This window comes from Anguilla anguilla, chromosome 11 (genome assembly GCF_013347855.1).
Source record: "Anguilla anguilla isolate fAngAng1 chromosome 11, fAngAng1.pri, whole genome shotgun sequence".
Classification (NCBI taxonomy): domain Eukaryota; kingdom Metazoa; phylum Chordata; class Actinopteri; order Anguilliformes; family Anguillidae; genus Anguilla; species Anguilla anguilla.
The window spans coordinates 32,933,626-32,948,464 of record NC_049211.1 but is presented as its reverse complement, the minus strand read 5'-3'; the positions used below and the strand labels follow the sequence as shown (position 1 = coordinate 32,948,464).

At 42.3% G+C, this 14,839-nt stretch overlaps 1 protein-coding gene across 2 annotated transcripts in view; it reads left to right on the top strand.

Annotated features, from left to right (window-relative positions):
• The window catches only part of LOC118207211 (N-terminal EF-hand calcium-binding protein 1-like), a 47,167-nt gene extending 33,751 nt beyond the window's left edge, over nucleotides 1–13,416 (top strand). Inside the window, exons 6-13 of one of the 2 annotated variants that reach the window (XM_035380560.1) lie at nucleotides 1,608–1,744; nucleotides 4,960–5,087; nucleotides 5,570–5,649; nucleotides 7,687–7,740; nucleotides 8,309–8,421; nucleotides 9,357–9,434; nucleotides 10,867–10,958; nucleotides 12,572–13,416. In XM_035380560.1, the coding sequence (XP_035236451.1) occupies nucleotides 1,608–1,744; nucleotides 4,960–5,087; nucleotides 5,570–5,649; nucleotides 7,687–7,740; nucleotides 8,309–8,421; nucleotides 9,357–9,434; nucleotides 10,867–10,958; nucleotides 12,572–12,600 (711 nt within the window). In that variant the 3' untranslated portion in view covers nucleotides 12,601–13,416. The remainder of the gene's footprint in view (nucleotides 1–1,607; nucleotides 1,745–4,959; nucleotides 5,088–5,569; nucleotides 5,650–7,686; nucleotides 7,741–8,308; nucleotides 8,422–9,356; nucleotides 9,435–10,866; nucleotides 10,959–12,571) is intronic. The other variant, XM_035380561.1, reaches the window with a different exon arrangement.
• Nucleotides 13,417–14,839: the final 1,423 nt, after the last annotated feature.

The window sequence follows — 14,839 nt, the reverse complement described above, 5'->3', positions numbered from 1 at the left end:
GCCTACAGAGAAGCACTGATAAGAAAAAATACACTTCAGCATATAATGTTGCAATCCTGAAATTGCTCTGTACATCAACTGAATAAAAGATACAACAATGACCTGTCAGAACCTAAAATTACTAAATGTTTATTCCCTTATAGGTCTGTCCGGCTTATAAAAAAGAGAGAGAGAAAAAGAGAGAAAAAGAGAAAAATAACCCTGACTTTTGCAATGCTCCGTTCTAGACCCCACCCACCCCTACATCCTTCAAGTACAAATATTTTAATTGAGCCTGTGGAGGAGAAAGAAATAACGCTTACTTTAATCTGTTTTTTTCCCTTGGTCCTGATAAATCAATCATTAGTCAAACTAAAAAACAGCTAAATGAAACTTGTTTCTACAAAGGTTTTTCTGCATGTGTTTTTTTTTTCATAAAATAAAACTCTCGATTAGCTTGCTCCGTGTTACTACATCAAAGTGAGGGTGTGAGTGAGTGATTGCCTAAACCCCCAGTGCTGCGATTACTCTGGAAAGGACAGACAGCTAAATGATCAAAGTTCATCATTCTAAGTGACCCTAATCAAAGAGGAACATCACCCTTGAGGAAATAGTGTAGCATCGTATAACCTACTCTCCGGTTGCTTATCATTCACTTGAGCAGTAAAACATTTCCCTGTAGGACAGAACTCTTCTGCAGGGGCCGGCAAACCTGTCTCTGGAGGATTGGAGGCAAAGTAGGCCTACAGGGCTTGCAGCTTCACTAACGATCACAGCAGGTCCATGTTCCATTTAATGAGGCTTATCGGGGCAGTATTTTACTGGAAAAGCTGTCCCTTGGCCTTCCTGCTTTCCATTGCCCTTTACATCAGTGTTAAATTCTCTCTCTCTCTCTCTCTCTCAGTTTAACTCAGTTTATTCAGACAACTGGAATAGTATTGTCACAGCAAATACAAACAATGTAAAACATGAAATACAACATGGAAGTATGATGTACTACAACCATACTAGTAATAACAACAATACTTATAATCATTTGTGTTTAAAAAGCAAGTGGTGCCAGTGTAGCAAGCACAAACTGGCAAAACTAACAAACAGCATCCGCATGAACAAATTGATACCAGCTATGAAGGCCGAAGGATTTAGAGAGGCAATACGTTTCTGTGGAAGAAAAGCTCTGCGGAAGAAAACCTTCCTTGCTGATGAGTCTGTTCTCATTTCCAACTAAGACCCGCAGTGGTCCAGTGTGAGACTTGGTAAAATGATCTGAAGAGAACGTGTGTCTCGAGAGAATCTCAACTCAAAAGACATCACCTGTGGAGAACCACAAAACATCCCAAAAAGACATCACCTGTGGAGAACCACAAAACATTCACACATAACTGAAAAGCACAAAAGCTAAGCAGTGCACTCAGGCCAGAGCCACTTTTCTCTTGCAAGGTAAAATATTTGCCCAGAAAAGACCCAAAAAGGAGGATGTTTTGTGTAAAAAATGTGCACTGTGTAGGAACAAAGGATGACACACTGAATGTCATAGTGAATGCAATAATCTCCTATCCGAACCCTATCTCTCCCATCTTCTTCCCTCATCTCCACTTCCTCCTCCTCTTCCTTCTCCTCCTCCTTAGGAGTACCAGAGCTCCTCCGTGCTGGGTCAGTTCGTGACCCGTTTCCTCCTACGCGAAACCTCCAGCCAGCTGCACTCCCTTCAGGCGTCAATAGAGTGTGCTATGGAGGCAGTGGAGGAGCAGAGCTGCCCAGGCAGGTAAGAGGCTAAATCAGGGGCAGGTCGACCGTGATCCTGGAGAAGCACAGGGTTTCTTTGATTTCACCAGCAGCCATTTCAGACCAAAGAAACCAGGTGAGGATGGTTAATGGATTATTGACTGCGTTAATTGATCAATTGAAAAACAACCTGCCTGTGGCCCTCCAGAACCAGAGTTACAGACCCCTCAGCTCGCGAGGTTTGGGGACCCCTAGTCTGTTACAACTGGAGGAGCATAGGAAGAGTAAACTGCCATGGTAACTGGCTAGGGGTTTTGGGGACAATTTCTCATGCATTGTTGAATACACACTCACACACACACACACACGCACACACAGACAGACAGACACACACACACACACATACGTTCATACACATGCACACTCAACCATACAGACACACATTCATACACACACATTCACGAACACAAACAGGCACACGCATACGTTCACGCACACGCAGTGTGTGAGATTTGCATTGCTGCATTGAACACGTTGGTTGGTATGTCTTGCTGTTAGTAGAGTGAAGAGGTGAGTGGAAGATGCAAATTGCCACCATGAATTAATTATAACCATAATTAGAACATTATTCAAATAGTTTTCACGTACGGTTGGCACAGATGTGCGGAAGCTTTGGCGCAGCTGTTTTGTGAAATTTCCTCTGAAATCGGAATGCATTTGCACCGGAGTGAAAGAGCATCAGTGTCATGGGGGGAAAAAAACGCTAAAAATATTTTCAAGGGCTTTTGCTTACTCTCTCCCTATAAAGCCAGAACTGAGGAGGTCAATTTCAATTCCGAAGTGATTCATCACCAGCTGAAACTTTAATGTTTCAGACTGCCGGCTGCCAATTTCCTTCCCTTCGACAGATGCGTCAATTAGCTGAATGTTTGGGCTGTGTGTCTGTACAGAGAAAAAGAGAGAGAGAGTGCTGTGGTTTCCAGTGGCATGTTAAACGCTGTGGTACACAGAAGCGCGATGGGCGTCTAGACTGCTCGCACTCGGCAGGGAGAAAAAGGCCAATCTGAGAGATGCTGTTTTTCACAACATGATCATGATGGAACCTATATACCTCAGAGTCTTCTCCCTCCAGAAAGAGCTCTCTGGCTTGCTATGCATTTCCTCCCTGCGGTTTCCAAAACCAGTCCTGTCCCACACGTTAGCTGGGTCCCGAAACCAGTCCTGTTCCACAGATCAGCTGAGTTCCAAAACCAGTCCTGTTCCACACATCAACTGTCACGTTAACAGAGACGGAAGGTTCCGGAGCATCTGAGCCCACCGTTATGCTAATCTGCTCCTCGTGTGGCAGCGATGGTGTATGACCCTCAGTGAAGCATGCCCAAAGTAATGGAAGCGGATGAGGCTTCTACACCAGAAGCGAGAGCAATACGGACCTGTGCAGCACAGCTGGTTCTTCTTTATGTTCGGCTCACTGTGCAGTATAGAGAAGGGTTTATACACATGAATTTGCTCTAAAATCATGGACACACGTTATGTAATGCAAACTGCATCCTGATATCACTGCAGGCAAGCCCTCGATTTCCTTCAGCATCAGTGCAGAGCAGATACTGTAGTTTAATGAGTAGTTATAATACTGAAGAACAAGCCTTTTAATTATCCTGGCAGGGAATAAATAAAACGAAATAGTCTAAAAAAGGCAGCGTTGTCAATCCAATTTTGTAGACGGGGTGGGGTGAGATAGAAAATATGCAACACAAATGACAGATAAATTGTCACGTTATCACACAGTGAAATGGAGCAGTGCCAGCTCAGTTTGCGAGCTGGAAAATATGGGAGGCTGAAAGAAACCGTCAGCTGTTCTCTCTAGCCTGTTTGAGTTCTCATACGCATTCAGTATTTGCACCAGGGGCTTTTGGACAACACAAGGTAATATAGACAGCATTAAAATAGCAGATTCTCATTACTGATGAAACTGTGCTGCTTTTGTGGATAAAGATTTCCACTAGCCATTCTTACACTTCCCATTCAAAGCTTGGGATATTCTTGGGGCGATTTATCCCTTAATGTTAAAATACTTGTCTTTATGATGATTAAACTGGCTTTACTAAATCAATGAATAAAAATGACTCAAACAAATTGGTATTTTTAATGGATAATGTTTGTTCCAACGATATGTTCTGCCTCAAAAATTCCAACTTCACCAAATACCACAAGAACTAGCTGAGCTGTGCTATTATGTCCGTAAGACCAACTTTACATTAATCTTTCTTAGAATAATGTTTGAAAGGAAATAATCTGTTTTCTGAAGCGATTAGATCATGGTGAGGCGATTTGAACACATGAATATGAATGAAAAACATTTTTAAAACATTGTGGAGGGATTTAATAATTCATAAAGAACATAAGTGCTAACTTTGGTCTACTTTGGAGAGACCAGAGAGGGAAGCTCTGAAAATAGGCCAACTACCACCATGTAATTATTTAAATGAAATGTGAGAAAAATGGAGAGAGGGGAAAGACAAAACTGTTCAAGAAGAACATTTCTTTTTAAATGGCAGCCTTGCTTCTCGGAAGTAATTTTATGATAAAATATAAACATAATAAACCATATCAATAAAAATATCGCTACTTATTTCAAAATATGCACAAAAACAATGTGTTACTCATGGCTAAAGCGAAATGCTACTGTGCAGCGAAAGGTCACATCCCTGTCTGCTCTGGCCCCCCAATGGTGTAATGAGCTTCTTACTGCAGTCTGGACAGCAGAAGCCCTGCCTATCTCCTAATACAGACTGGAGGCTCCCCTCTTTAGATTGTACCCAGCCCCTCCCTGACCACCTTTAGAAATCCTTTATTTTTTATTTTATTTCTTACTTTATTCCCTACTTTATATAATTTCATATTTATAGCCGTGTAGGATAGGTTGTCTGTCAAGTCGTACTTTGTTACAATGCAAATTTCTGTTTGGTAGGATTATGTTACTATAACTGGGCCTCTGAGCCATTGGTGATACTGCGTTTCTGTATTTCTGAGAGTAACACTCAAGTTCTCCGCTGCTGTTCCTCTGCCAAGATTGAGATGTAAAATATCAGCCGTTGGGAACCCCGCTGGAGACGGAGTGTAGGAGACGTGAAACAAACAGAGCCGGTGTAAACACGCGAGCGACAAGCTGTGCACGCTGTGCTGCTTCACGCGAAGGCTGCGTGGTTGTTACGCGCGCAGTGTTCCTGAGAACAGGCCTCCGTGTGCCTCCAGCAGGACCCACGCCCAGAAACCAGAGGAGCTGAGAACCGCTCTGAGAGGCAGCAGGAGGTGCAGCCGGCGAACCCCGAAGAACCTGTGCCTGTCCCCCACTGACCCCTACTCAGGCATGCTCACTACAGGTACACACGCAAACACACACACGCACACACACACACACACACACACACACACACACACACAAACACTCTCTCTCACTCAATCTCTCTCACACACACACACACACACACACACACACACACGCACACACACAAACACTCTCTCTCACTCAATCTCTCTCTCTCACACACACACACACACACACACACACTCTCTCACTCACTCACTCTCACACACACTTACTCACTCACACACATACAGTCTCATTCTTTCTCTCTCTCACACACACACATACACACACTCTCTCACTCACTCTTTCTCTCACACACTCACACACTCACTCGCTTGCGCGCGCACACACACACACCTGCACGCACAGGGTGAACCCAGAGCTGTGAGTTAAATAACTCACTATGGGACATGTCTGGAGCGTGTGTAACAATGGCCTTTTTTAGGGTTAGATTGCTGCACCCTCACAATCTGATGGCTGTTTTTTTTGTGGCAGGTGTCAGCATCGAGCCGGACAATCACTGGAACTCCCAGATCAACAGGCTACAGCACCTCATCAACAAACTGGAGTGTCAGGTATGGAGAAGGGAACAGGAAGTGGATTCTAGAAACAGGAATGGGCTTTGTTTATGAAATGGCCTTCAAAGGTGTCATGACGTACCAGTAACTTAATTAGCTGTTGTGGACTGAATTAATTAGCACATTAAATTGATATTTAAATTTTAACACAAAACAGATTAAGTAACACGTTATTTATACAGAACTTCAGGCATGGATCTTTTATCACTGATCTGTTCCAAGAAGTCCAATTATTATACCATACTATAAAGGAAATGTGCACATCAGTACAAACTGGCATGAATTATGAACAGAAAGCCTGAACCACATTGTATGTGAACTGGTTGGTTGACAAGAGATTGAATTTTTCTAAAGAAAGAATATTTCTTTTATATTTATTCATTACATTTATCCAGTTTCCTGTTTTTTAGGCACAGCGAGAACCCTTCGCTTCTCCTTCAGTTATTATTCAAAAATAATTGATCTCCACGGAGTTGTTATGATAAATCCAGACTTGCGCATGTTAGTCATGGGATGTTGGGCCTGCTGTGATTGTACAGACAGTGTGAATATAATAAGCCCCTCACATGGTTTAAAAGTAATGCCATCATAACACAGCAGTGCTGCTGACATAAAGAACAAGTTAAATTTCTGAGAACCAACACTTCAGTTTTTTTCTCTCATCCTGGCAGAAAGATACATTGTAATGCCGTGGGGGGGGGGGGGGGGGGGGGGGTTGTTTCGGGGGGGTTGTTTCGGCTACACCCACAGTACTCAGTCACAGTTCGTCTAAAAATAATGAAATCGCTAAAAACACTTTTGGGTTTTTTTCACACTCTCTGAACTGCGTTTTCTCAACCTGAAATGACTTTTGGATCAGGGTTTGCTGCGAGGAGAGGAGGGGATAGGGTGAGGTCCTGCTGGGTCCAGTTATGTGTTGCTGTGCCTAAGGGTGCCCAGTTGTCTTTTATCCGAGGTGCACACGGTGGTTTCAGTCCCATCCCCTGAGGAACTATGGTTTGCCTCACAAAAGACTGCACCGAAAATGAATGAAAATACATAGGACGTTAAGCAACCTTTTGGGAGATGATAATAATAATAGCAGTATGCAGCAATTCTGAATTTTTCAGCTGTATTAGATTAATTGTACAAACATTTTCAGTCTCTGTCCCAAAATTGCACATGGTTGTACCTAGCTTAGAAGTCAACAAATGTGCAAGTTTCATGAGGATCAGCTTTTTTCAGATATGACTTCTATTGTACATCCAATGGGAGACTGACACAAAGGCATAGCCTGCAAAGTTTCAACTAGAGTGGTCAAGCAAAAGAATAGTTAGAGGAATTTTATGTATTTAGCTCTTGCAGTGCCATCTATTGCCACCAAAGGCCACCAAGGAATGCATTGCATATGTATGCCAAATTTTGTGATGATCAGATAAGGTATTCACAAGTTACTGCTGTTAATTTGCATATGGCAGCCATGCTGTTTTGAAACTTCAACATTTTTTGTTTTTCAAATACAGACTCCACAGATTCTTTCAAGCCTAATAGGCTGCCCTATGGCCTAGGACCAGTTTGCAAATGTAGGTTTAGTCCAAAATTCAAAATGGCGGAAAATCAGCCTGCATATTTGCTATAGTGCCCCTAATGGCCGACTGATGCCAAATTTTAATTGGTAGTATTAAGTCAAGATGTCAACATATGCATCAAGTTCCATGATGTTTGGCCATTGCTATGCCTGTCAAATGGCTGCTGATATCTGATTCGGTGATAGCAACAATGTTTCTTTGTACCCCTTTTTGAGGAGTTGCACAGAGATGTATGATACCAAATATCAACCTGATTGGGTAAACGGTTAAATAGTTATAGGGATGTAAACTTATTTGCGAAGATTGGATCAACTTTGTAGAAGAAGCAAAAATTTTGTTTATTGGTGAAAATAGAAAATGGCAGATAATAACAGGAAAGCCATCTTCTGTACAGCCTGTCTTTCTCCTGAGTGTGCGGAGTATTTCTCTTCAGATTATACCACCATGTCCTCCATCTGTCCTCCAGGGTCCCAGGCTGGTGCCACTCAAAGAAGATCCACTGGCCAGCACATACAAATCAGTGAGTGGGGAGGACGGACTAGACCAGTGCCACCATGCGTGCTCTACGCACTTTCACCTGCAGTGCTCCCACGCGTGCTAAACTTGCACTTTCACCAACACTGCTCTCACACATGCTCTGCATTTCACCAGTTACCGTGTTTTTTAACTTTGTTAAAACATTGTTCTCTGCATTTGAGATGCTCTGTCATCATTCTTGGCCCGTACCTGCTCCTGCAACGTCCTCCATCATTTTGGTAGCGTGCAAACTATCACAAACATCCTCTCCAGTGATGCAAAGTTCAATGGCTGAGATGGGGAAAATAATGTCCATGATTCATCAGTATCCTGGTCACGCAGCATGACTGGAATGCCAGTGTTTGCTGCAGACTGTTCAGTTGCTAAAAGGTAGAGGTCCAGTTAATACTAAAATATCAGATTTTTACAGTGACATCCCAATTGCATATCTAACAGGGATAATTTAAATCCCTAGACTAGCAAAGGCATCACAAGTATTTGAGTACCCGAGATTTTTCATTCCCTGTCTGCATGTCCAGTTAACCCCTGCATCTCTTGTCTCCGTACCTCAGAACATCCTGCTGGTGCAGAGGCAGATGATGGTCATTGAGAAGGACCTGAAAGAGTTCCAGCAGGCGCTGCAGACCTACACCGATGCCACCGTCAGCCAGACCGACAATTTACAGTGGGTCCCTTCCCTGTCCGCCTCCTGCTAGGCTATCTGCAAAAACAACTGAATCAGAACCAGCCCCTGGCCAGTTAGGATTCAACTGCAATGCACTGCTGTAAAGCCAAGTTCTCAGTGCTAAATCAGTACAGTTTATGTGAGTCCTTCGGGGATTAAATATATTCATTTTGAGTTAAAAAGAACTCTGTCGGTGCTGATTAGTAGTTGTTCCAATGACCTTCAGTATGCATTTATTGTACGTCACTTTGGAGAAAAGCATCTGCCAAATAAATGTCATGTAATATAATGTTGATTTTACACGAGGAGTAGCCAAATAATATGTGAAGAATCTAACTTGGAACTTCAGGCGCACTTGCACAAAAGTAAATACTTTAAAAGCCTTTATTGTCGCTGCATATCTGCTGATATTAAGTAAAAAAAACAACAGGTTTTGACCTTGCTGGGTCTTCATTTGGATGTGAACAGAGAATGACTCAACCGGTCGGTTTTTTTGCTTTATATTTTTTTACTGAAAATCAGCAGATATGCCGCTACTATAAAGGCTTTTAAAACATTTTCTTTCACGTAAGTGTGCCTGAAGTTTCAAGTAAGTTGGATTCTTTATCTTTTTTCAACTATTCCTCCTGTAACTCTGTAAGTACCCTGCCTTCAAGAGCACCTTGGTTTATGCTACCTACCTAAAATGTCTTTGGCAGCATTCTACTTTTCCTCCTATTGAGTGTTGATTTTACTGTTCCAATTGGAAGCATTACACTCTTCACACTGTCCGGTGTGTGCTTTGAGAAAATGGTTAAAAAAAAAATACCAATAGAGATATGCTATGAATTATGCAAATTCCTTCTGAAACAGTTTGCTCAGTTTAATTACATTAATCATTAACCCTGTGAGACAATTCCCTGACCGTGCCTGAACGTCGTTGTCCTCTGTTGCAGCGTCTCCATTCAGAAGCTTCCGGAAAAGTCCTGCTTCATAATGTACGAGTTCTGGCAGGATCGCATCTCCTGGATAAGGTGGGTCTGCAGGACCGCCGTGCTCGCACACCGCCAGCAGGGGGTGCCACTGGCCCAACTCCATAAGGGCAAATGACTAAATCCTGTGCTCACTTCTCCCAATGCGTGGATAACTCAAAAATAAATGAAATTCCCTGGGTCTTCTCCCATCCCTACATCCCTAATAGAGTATACTGCAATATATCATAAATGATAAGCCATTTATAAATATATTTCACATCTGTGCATATTTTTAAAGAATGTATTGCAATATCTGAAAACAACAATCATTTTTATACTTGTCTATATGTCATGAAGTGGTGCTATCTCTATTTTGATCTTGATACTATATATTTTTTTTCTTTTTCATTTGTGGCGCATTCCATTCCAGATAGGATAGCTGTCAGCAGTCTGATGCTGTCAGTCTTTTTTTTTCTTAAGTGGATATCCAGTGGGAACAAAATTGCTCAATTTTCATGTCAAATGCATGTTAGTCTTTAAAATTCAAGCTCAGATTGTGCCTGGAGAGAGCAGAGAAAGGAAATCAGCTTCTCCACTTCTTCATTGATTGCCGGACAGTTTATATTCCTCGTCCGCCTCCTCGTGTGTCAGGGCTTCTCAAAGTTGGTTCATAGGCTGGTTTTCATTCCAACAATTGTAACGTTCAAATGATGAACAAGCTATGAATTGTTCTTTGATGCTTTTCATGTCTGCCAAGAGGTGCTTTACTCTCTTAAAGGGAACATTAGACGTGTTCTTCGGGGTTTTGGCCCGGATCTCTGGAAAAGCTGCTTTTGACAATGTCATTTGTAAAAACCACTAAGCAGAGAAACATACGTCAAGTAATATCCCTTTTGTTTGTAATTCCAAAAATTGCTTATTGTTTTGTTATTAGCATTTTAAAAGCCTGAGGCACAATCGAGCAATGTAGTATGGGATTGCTGAATCTTGAGCTCCAAAGATGCCAAAAACCATGAAGCAACAGTGTGACATGTTTTGGGGATGTGGAAACTTAAAACCTGGACAATCTCTGGTTTTGCCATAATGTGAATGTCTGTTTGTTGGCACGCATCAAACTGCACACAAATCACAGTAGATACCAAAGGCATATTCATACATACATGGCAACAACCAAAATAAAATGTAAATGAATGATCACAATGATCTGAAGTGAAGATAGAACTATAATTTCCTTTGTGACATTATTAAAATTGCACACACAGTAGACATTTCAGTACTCATTCAACCTGATTTTAGTTTCCGCTCTGCTAATTGTGATTCTTTTCCTGTTATGCCCGGAAAACAAGGCTCTCTGCACAGAAAACAGTGACGTGTTTCGACATTAAAATGCTAATGCTAAGAAGAGCTAGCTGTATAATCTTTTTGTGAAAGAAGGTTGCATGGTCATCTTACCTATTCCGCCCTTTTCCAAAACCCCCCATCCGTTCCGCAGCTATCTGCAGTCCAGCGCCAGCAAGACCTTTCAGCGCTGCTCCATCGACGTGCTGGAGTCCCCGGAGATTGTGTCCACCATGCTGCTCCCAGGTGAGTCCAGGACAGACAGACAAAGGGTGGACGGACAGACATGCAGACTCAGCAGAGGAGTGGCCGGTTTAGCACTCAGGGTGAATGATGGCTATAGTATGGGGTACTCACATCTGCCACCCAAGGCCAGTAATGCTGCTAGTTTTCATTCTTCCCCTCCAATCAGGGACTGATTTGGGCCTGGAACTCCACTCTGGTTGGTGCGATCTCTGGATACACAGTGACATCAATCAGTCAATTAACTATCAGGTGGAAAATACATCAAGCAGTACTACAGGCCAGATTTGAATATCCTTGACTATAGCTCATGGGGCTGTATGAGAAATAAATGGGAACAATGGGCTTGATTTCCTTAACGCTGAAAATGTTCGTTTGAAATGTTTAACTTTGGTGATTGGGGTGATTGGGTAATTGGTGAATTTAGTTTATACTGATTTATTGCATGTGGGTGTGAAAGCCAGGGAAAGAGATCAGGCTTTTAATTGCCTTTGGAGTCAGTTATTGGCATTTGTCAGCATGAGGACCAGAGTTGTGACCAATGAAAGTCAAGGAAGCCATTGTGAGACTGAGAAATATGAGAACAGTCAGAGACATAGTCCAAACCTTAGGATTAACAAAATCAACCATTTGGAACATCGGTAAGAACAAACAGAGCACTGGTGAGCTCACTGATTGCAAAGGGCATGGTAGGCTTAAGAAGAACTCTACAGTTGATGACTGAAGAATTCTCACCCAGTTCTGTCCAAACATTATGGCGCTCACTGTATGTGCAAATATGTGTCGCAGAGCAGAAAGCATGGATCTGGGTAGCTGGGGGGGGCTGCCTGTCCGGTTACAGCACTGTTCATGTTCAAGAGTATGGATGGGCACCGCGGTCCGGGACTGAATCCCAACCGCACCAGTGCCGACTGTGTCCAGTAGGCCCGCGGGGTGACCCGTAATGGCTGGTAGCCTTGTGGGGAGGGTTCAGTTCACAGGGTTCGTATCTCATCGTTGTTCCAGCGACAGCCTGTGAGTCAGTCTCATCTGTCTGCGAGCCAGACTCGCGATCTGCGGCGTGATAAAAAAGTGACGCTTGCCACCACGTGCTTCAGAGGAGAGAACACACTCGCTTTCGCTGTCCCGAATTGATACTGTGAAGTCGAGAGAAAAGGGGGGAAATGCAAAAAAAATAAAAACATAGATCTTAATGGAAAGAAATCTGCTCTTTACAAGAGTGTACCAGGTATTATGTTGGTAGCCTTAAGGCGAGAGTGCCTGCCAAAGAAAGTTTGGCTGCATTTTCCCATATATTTAGCTTTTGTTTTGTGAGAACAACCCCCCAGGTTGGGAACCACTGGTCTAGAGGTATTAACCTGTGGTTTCAACTTCAGTACGTTGCAGTACACACTACAAAACCACACAGTTGTCACAGGGTCTTCCCTGGACTGTTTTGTTTCACCACAGAACTACAGGCTTCTTTGGAACTCATATTTGCCAGGAAAAGCACTGAATGTTTTGTTTGGCCTCTCGCATTATGATCGCATCTCAGACGCAGAACAGGCGGGGGGTTTGAGAGGGGGTCTGCGCTGCGGCTGTCGCACTTTAATGACTTTTATCTCCCCGCTTTTTAGCCTCCTGGTGGATTATGAACAGCAACTGACGGCGATAATCCTGGTGATTCGCACCGCGGCCCCCAGAGGACCGGATTAAGCAGGAGTTTGCGCCAGCTTCACAACTTTCCTGAGCTCCTTAAAGAAGAAGAGAGGAAAAGAGCAAATAATCTCATACAGAAGTATCTCATGCAGAATCTCATACAGAAGTACAGAAGCATTCGGGCCTACCAGGACGTTACCCATAATTATGTGTTAAGATGAAAATGCAGAGTGCCAATCATTTTTTTGAACATGCACACATATGCACATGATAAAACTCAATACTTGGGGGTCAGATATAGTAACAAATAAGAACATCAAAAAAGTAAATAAATACAAATACACAGTATTAATGCCAGGTAAATGCAGTTTTTGTTTTTGGCATGCTATTTCAATGGGATATGTGGCTAACATGGGTCAGTAGTCTAGTTCCCGGTGGAACTATCATGTTATTCCGCATTGAGTCATACCGTTGATAACTTTTCCAAGCACGATTGAATTAATAATATTGACTACTTTTGGGGTGAAATGACCTTAATTATTTTTTCAGCACTTCAGTTTTGTCTAGTTTGAAATTTATTGATGAATACCTATACACGCTGTGCTGATGAAAACCCTATTGCAAACCCTGTTTGCATGAATTTCTCTGATTTGCAAGTGTTTGTGTTTGAGCTAAATGGCATTGTTTATTAGTTATTAGATGCATCATGAAAAATTGTCAGTTTTGCTTGAAAATCCCGTTGTGTTTTGTAAACGCTTTTGTGCTCTGTATGTTACAGATGAGATTACCTGTAAGGTGAATAAAGGATATTGGCTAAGTACAACATTAATTTTCTTAATTCAGAATCACACACACACACACACACACACACACACACAAATACACACATACACACACATAAATATAATTCTACCACACTTTGATGGAAATACACAACGTAGAAAAGGAGTAGAGTGTCTAATTAGCCTCCATTTGACCATTATCGTGTAATTAATGTGCATTTATGGTAACTATTAGTTCTTACCAAAGTGAGCAGGTTTTGTACATACAGCATCTCAACTATCTAAAGTGAAGCATGTATTTCAAATATAATAATTTGTCTTGTCAAATAAAAAAAGCAGTTGCATGCCAATTCTTTGTAGGCTTGAAGAGGTGTGACGACAGCAAGACAGAAAAACGCTAACTGTCTCATGCTTCGTTTTTCAGGACGGCCCGGATCAATGCAGTGTGTATGCATTAAATCATTTATTGGAGCACGGAGTGGGGATCGTTATAGCTTCACCTGTGTTACCTTCCTGTCATACAGCAATTTAACGCACAATCTCTCAACACATTCAAAACTATTCTGTGCTTCCAACTATGTGGTAACCGTTTGGGGAAGGCCCTTTCCTGTATCAGCATGACAATGCCCCCAGGTAGCAGCGGAGAACATTGTGGAAGAACTTGACTGGCCTGCGCAGAGCCCTGACCTCAACCCCATCCGACACCTTTGGTATCAGTTGGAAAGCCAACTTTGAGCCAGGCCTAATCGCCCAATCACTGCCCAACCTCACTAATGCTCTTCTGGCTGAATAGAAGAAAATCCCTGCAGCAATGCTCCAACATCTAGTATAAAGCCTTCCCAGAAGAGTGGAAGTTGTTATAGCAGCAAAGGGTGGTCCAACACAATATTAATGCCCATAATTTTAGATGAGATGTTAGATGTCAGGCGTCCACATACTTTTGGCCATATAGTATATGATCCCCATGGGGGCGGGGGGGGGGGGTTTGTAGTGGTCACTCCCGGTGACTTGGCTGGCTTATAGCTAAAAAAACGATATGCAAACAGGAAATGATAGGAGGCAGAGCCTTGGTGGCAAAGTTGCATTTTTGTTCATCTTAATAAATTTGGTCTATTGTCAAGTCATGAGCTGTCTGACTGAACTCGATAACTGCTGAACAAGTACTGACATCGCTGCCCAATTGTTAGACCATCTCTATAATTTCATTGCTCCTAGAAACAAACAAAATAAAAAAGCAATTATAGTACAACATTTATTAAATTATTTCTTTCTGTTATCATTTATTAATTTTAATTATTCTGTCAACAGAGCCAAAAATTATTTTTTCTGTTGTGTCAGGGGTTGCTTGCAGATTTTCAATAATTAAGTACTAGCAGGTGAAACTGCGGAGGACAAAGGTATTTCCCCAAAATTTCAAGAATACATTTAGGGGCAAATAAATTTGGCAGAATACACAATGCAGAG